Raw genomic sequence first — 6,000 nt, 5'->3', positions numbered from 1 at the left:
GATAATAAAAAAATAAAATCCCACAAAGATGTCTTTTAAAAATAGCATCTTTGAATAAGCAGAGGGGAAAATAAGCTCCTTTCCCACACCCTCTTTCTCTCTTTTTCTTTCTGGCAAAGACACTCTCTCCCCGCCCTGGATCTCAGCGCTGAAGAACCACCTTATTATTAATCAGAATTCCCATCGTTATCCCTGGCAGGCGCATCCTTCAGTAGGAACTGCAGAAACATCACAGTGCCGGGGGCTGAGATGTGCGTGGGGGTTGTTTTTATTACATCTTGGAAGACAAGAAAAGAGGACCGCACCATGACCAGAACCCCTCGTGCTAGGTGGGATTAGGGGTGTTTCATTCAGAGAGAGAGAAAGGACTAGAAGGAGCAGAGAGCAGGGCCCTCCAGAAGTCCACGTTTCTTTAAAGAAGAGGGAACTAAACAGGGCGTTGTTTTTAGGGGTTTGGGGGAAAGTTTATATCCTCCACAGTAAAGCTGTTAGAAAGCAAGTGCAACAGGGTACTTGATTAATCACGAAGATCAATTCTTTCCTGTAAAGGAGAAGCAGGCAGCAGCGAGGTCTGGGGCCAGAGTGTGGAAGTGGCAAAGGCCAGGTTTGTTGTGGGACAGTCAACAAGAGCTTCAGAGCAAAGGCTCTGGAACGACAGAACAATGACTCATTTACAAGCTGGTCTCTCCCCTGAGACCCTGGAGAAAGCTCGCCTGGAACTGAATGAGAACCCAGACACGCTGCACCAGGACATCCAGGAGGTGAGGGATATGGTCATCACTAGACCGGACATTGGCTTCCTGCGCACTGACGATGCTTTCATCTTACGCTTCTTGCGGGCAAGGAAGTTTCATCACTTTGAGGCCTTCCGCCTCTTAGCCCAATACTTTGAGTACCGTCAGCAGAACCTGGACATGTTCAAAAGCTTCAAGGCCACTGACCCTGGCATCAAGCAGGCGCTGAAAGATGGCTTCCCTGGGGGCTTGGCCAATCTGGACCACTATGGCAGGAAGATTCTAGTCCTTTTTGCTGCCAACTGGGATCAGAGCAGGTAAATCTTAAATCCAAACTTGCGCATGAGCCTGTTTTCCTCCCATTTTCCAGAATTTATTTTGCATAGTGGTGTCATATTTTTGCAGGTTTGATGTTTTTGTTTATTGGGCTAGGAGAAAAGAGAAACTGGGACTAAGAAATGAGTTTTTGGTGTACACCCTGGGAAGAGAGAAGGCCTTTTATTTTTACTTTTAAAACTCTTAGTTCACTAACACCCAGTTTTCTATTGCAGCTTTAAGTGTTTCCTGAACCATCTTATTACACAGAAATCTAAATCACTAAACTTCTAAATAAAGCAAACAAAATTTTCACCTCCTGAATAAATTTACTGGTCTGGGAAAATGAGTAATTATAGGAGACAACTTTTCCTCCTTCCTCATAAAGGAATTCTTAAACTTGAGACAATCAACATCATAATTGTCATCAATACCCTCTCTCTTTAGTATTCTTTATTTCTTATTTTCTAAGAATAGCCCAGTGCTCAAGCAAGAGCAGGTAGTTTTATTGCTTAGGAACTTTTCTGCTTGGCGATGTGTAGATAAAGGTGTAATATGATGTGTGTCACTTCAGTGAAAAGGAAGAGTTGCACCCTTTGTCGCTGAGCATGCCTAGCGACACTGAAAATAAAGGCTGACTGGTGTGCTTGTTCTACACCTGTCACTAATCTGAAGAATATGTTTCCTGTCTGATGTAATTTTTCATCTTTTAGAAAGAAGTGGAAAATGTTGGGATGTATCAGGTGGTAGGCTCTTTGAGCTCATTGGCTGTTTAGTAGAGGAGAAAAATATTTGCACTTCATCTACACTATTATGGGGAAAAAGCAACAGCACTTTTACTTCTTCAATCAGGTTTCATTTCCCAGGCTGTAAGATACAAGAAATTATAAAAGCCTCTTGGATAAGGTAGTTTCAATTAACTTCAAAGTTAAATAAGTGTATTTCATGGAAATTGGAAATGCTCCCAAGCTAAATATCATAAGAAGATGGCTGTTAAAACGTTGGTGTATTTTAGTTTAGTGAATAATGACTTTGGGTACATCTGGTTAATTTAAACTACATCTGGAGCAACAGTAATGAGTTTTACAATTAGTGAGAGATTTTATAGAACTTATGGATTTCTGGATAGGCTTCTGAATTTCTTGGGATATTAGAACATAATAAATAAAACTGATTTTAACAGTTTTCCCATTTGATTGGTTACTTTCCCCTATACTTCCAAGTTGAGAGGTACTCTTATTTTTTAAAGTGAATATGGAGATAAAATACTACCTGAAGAATCATACATTTAAGAAACTCATAGATAAAATTAGCCATTGAAGGACATGGAGCTTTCTTTACTTTGGCTAGACCTTACTACACCTTTTATCATGTGGAAAACATCAAAGGACTATGAAATTCTATCCAACAACTGTAAGTTTTCTTTAGGAAGTGTTTTTTTTCCTTCATCTAAATACATTATGAAGTCATGCAAATGATGATTGCATAGCAAAACTGAAAACTTTGAGAAAGAACCTAATATTCCACTTTACAGTTCATTTAGAACTTTATTAAGCTTTAGTGATATGATGGCTATGGAAATTTTATATTTAAATACATCTGAATGTTTGTTACAAATATCCCTAGAGAGGCAGATTTTATTCAAAGACACATATACATACATCAGAACTATTTCATCTATTTTATAAGTTAACTAACATTCATAATGATTTATTAGGATGATTAAGATGAAAGTCACTTATAGTTCTCTTCTATATGGGAAGATTATTCTGGATATACTTAAGGAACTGTTTCAGTTGTCTATCTCTTGCATTTCTATAAAGGACATGTTCTAACTAAACAAACCTTTTCTCTTTGGAAATCTACAATAGGAGGGATATTGATAGACATGTAGAACATTTTTATTAAATTTCCACAAAAATATAAATATGAAAATACTATGAATTTAAATTAAAATGTGAGAAGTTATGTCCTATAGAAACACCCTGACGGGACCTATAGATTAATAGTTGTGAATTCTAACTCTGTGATTGGAAAGGAACAGGTATAAACAAGAAGTTGTAGTATACCAAGAAACTGTAATACATCTAAATCACATGCAAGTGATTTAGAGCTTGTCTAAATTTTAGTTGTTTCTACCTTCTGTTTTGTTTGTTTGTTTTTAATAAATTCCTCCCCCTTCCTACTTGTTCCCCATACCAAGCCCACTTTTACCAAATGACAGGATTCCTGGATGGGCAGTTCTGCCATTTTGGCAGCCTCTGTAAATCTTTATCTTTAGAGTATGTGCACAAGAACTGTGTTGATCCCTACCCTGAAATTAGAGGAACAACTGCATCTCTGGTAGTGCCAGAGTCCTACGATCCCTTCTCAGTATGAATCCTCATTTTCCACCCTTTCTCAAGGCTTCTTTGACTTGCCTCCTACAGAAGCTGCGGCCACCTTTTCTACATGCTTACTTAACCATGGCTGTTAGGTTAGGTAACAGATTTCCTTACATCTTACTCTCCCCTGCTGTGTAAGTTAAGTGCTGTGTTCCTTGTCCTCATCCTGCCAGTTCAAAACCACCTGCATCTCTCAAGAAAACTGTACAGCTGAACATAATTTTGAGCACATGCCTTGAGTTGAATACTTAAAAAAATAGTATTATATAGGAAAATTTCAGAAATGAAATATAAGAAAAATTATTATTTGGAAAAAAGGTAATTTCCAACTTCCTAAATACAAAGAAAAAATAAGATTTCATGAATTTTGAAGAAAATATTTGCAAAACCCCCAAAAGTATTAATTTGTGTAACAAAAGACATTTCTTATATTTATAATGACACTTGAGCTACAACAGGTGCTCAATAAATATTTGAGGTAAATTAAGAGTTATGCAGTTTTTTAAAACAAATTCTAAGTAAAAATTTCTCTGTTACATGCTTTTTGCTATATTAAATTTGTAGGGCAATTTTTTTATGTGCCTGAAGACACTGAAAACAGTAAATATAAAATAGTGTCTCTTTCTACTATAACACAGTGCAAGATAGTTTTAGATTCTATGAATAATTGGACTCTTTCCAAAATCTTTATGAGATATAAAGTCATAAGAAAGGCTAAGGTAAAATAAAAATATTTACAGTATCCCCACCTTCTGACAAATCTGAAAAAAAAAAAGAAGAAGAAATAGTGAAATGTCAAAATGTGTTGTGGTCTGTGGTCTTCTAAAAAGAAATAAAACAGGCTCAGATGATTTGTAACATTCATTGAGCATTCTTTACCTTGGAAGAAATTCATACGATTTTATTTCCTTTCAGGTTGTCTAACATAATATCTGAAAACAAAAGCAAACACAACAAAATTATAATTTGATGGTTACGTTGCATCATTAGTATTCAGGGACTCTCAGTGCATCACATGTCATATTTCCTTCCCAAATGACAGTGCCCTACTTAGGGCTCAGCAGATACCTCCAAGATGTCCACTTGATTTCATCAACAGAGTGTGAAGATAATGGACCATGAAGCTAGAATATATAGCACCACTTGAGAAAAGGAAGTTTGGAGTGAAAGGAGATGGCAGTCTAGGCCCCAAGGCATAAGAGCAGATAACTGAGAAGTAGAAATCCACTGGCACATAATTACTGGGAATATTCATGAGTGAAATTGGGTTACCTGAAACCTACAGATGACATGCAGCCTGAGAGTTGGCCTGTAAATGATAGGTTAGCTGCCAGTGGTATTTTACTTCTATAGACCTCATTAGACATATAAAGTAGTTCTCTATATTTTAGTAGAAGAAACAACCATTTTTCTGGGATTTGGTTAATAGTTATTAGAAAATAATTAAATATAGCTAGAATTAAAGTGATTATTAATATAGTGGCAATTCAGAAAGCACAGACCACCTTGCACTATCTTTGGTTTTCATAATGGACATTGATTATCACAGTATTGAAACTCAGGAAGGGGCTTAAAACTCGCTGGCCAGACATTGCTGTGATCCTCTAACTCATCCTGGAATTTGTCTAGAAAACATTTCCTTGTCTGTTTTTGCCTAGTATGCAGTGTTTCATAAAAAAAAAAGAAAATATGTAACTGACAGGTATTTGAGGTTTCAGTTTGAATTATGATCATGCTCTCATATCTTTCAATAGTGTGGTCAATGTTCAAAATGATGATTTTGATAATAATGGCTTACCACTTAAAAAATAACCATAGACAATGCAGATTTGCTTTAATGTCAACTACAAAGATTTTATTTTCTCTGGAAGTATGCTAAAATGAATACAATTCAATGAGATTAAAATGAAAAGAAATGGATTAAAACAGTCAAGGGTAATAAACAAGATAGGGAGAATTACTCACAGTTGGTAGTCTTTAAAACAATTTTAAAAAGAAGAGACTTTATTGTTTGGCTTGATTTTTCAAGATTTCTTGTCTCAGTTTGTTAAAGTATTAAACCATTTCTCAACTATAAAGTCATTGTCACACTTAGTGGCAGGATCAGGAATCCTTATGTTCAAAATCCTTGAGGAATTGTTGCATTGTGTGATGGGTAGATTTCCATTAGGCTAAAGTAGAAGTTACAGGTGTACATTCCACAGGATCCCAACAGAATTTGTGGTAGGGAGGCTCCCTGAACAAATTCTCTAGAAACTGCCACTTATTCCAAACTCTTCTCTTAGTACAGACCATGGGAAAATGGGAGAGGTTAAAAAAAAAAAAAAGACAGTTGTCCTGAGAAGTGTTAGAGGAATATTGTGAAAAAAAATAGAATAGTCTCTAAAAACTGGGGCAATTAGGGCTGAGGCTGTAGCTCAGTGGCAGAGCACTTGCCTAGCATGTGTGAGGCACTGGGTTTGATCCTTAGCACCATACACAAATAAAATAAAGGCATTATGTCTATCTACAACTACAAAAAAAATTTTTAAAAATGGGGCAACTATGCAGTAATTAGTGAAATAATC

General features: G+C 36.3%; 1 protein-coding gene across 1 annotated transcript in view; it reads left to right on the top strand.

The window, feature by feature from the left end:
* The first annotated feature begins 662 nt into the window (after positions 1-662).
* Clvs2 (clavesin 2) overlaps positions 663-6,000 on the top strand; it is a 61,260-nt gene continuing 55,922 nt past the window's right edge. Inside the window, exon 1 of the mRNA XM_076859772.1 lies at positions 663-1,051. Within this exon, the coding sequence (XP_076715887.1) occupies positions 663-1,051 (389 nt within the window). The remainder of the gene's footprint in view (positions 1,052-6,000) is intronic.

Source organism: Callospermophilus lateralis, chromosome 6 (assembly GCF_048772815.1).
Source record: "Callospermophilus lateralis isolate mCalLat2 chromosome 6, mCalLat2.hap1, whole genome shotgun sequence".
Taxonomy (NCBI): Eukaryota; Metazoa; Chordata; class Mammalia; order Rodentia; family Sciuridae; genus Callospermophilus; species Callospermophilus lateralis.
The sequence above is the reverse complement of the archived record's forward strand: the minus strand, read 5'-3'. Positions and strand labels throughout refer to the sequence as shown.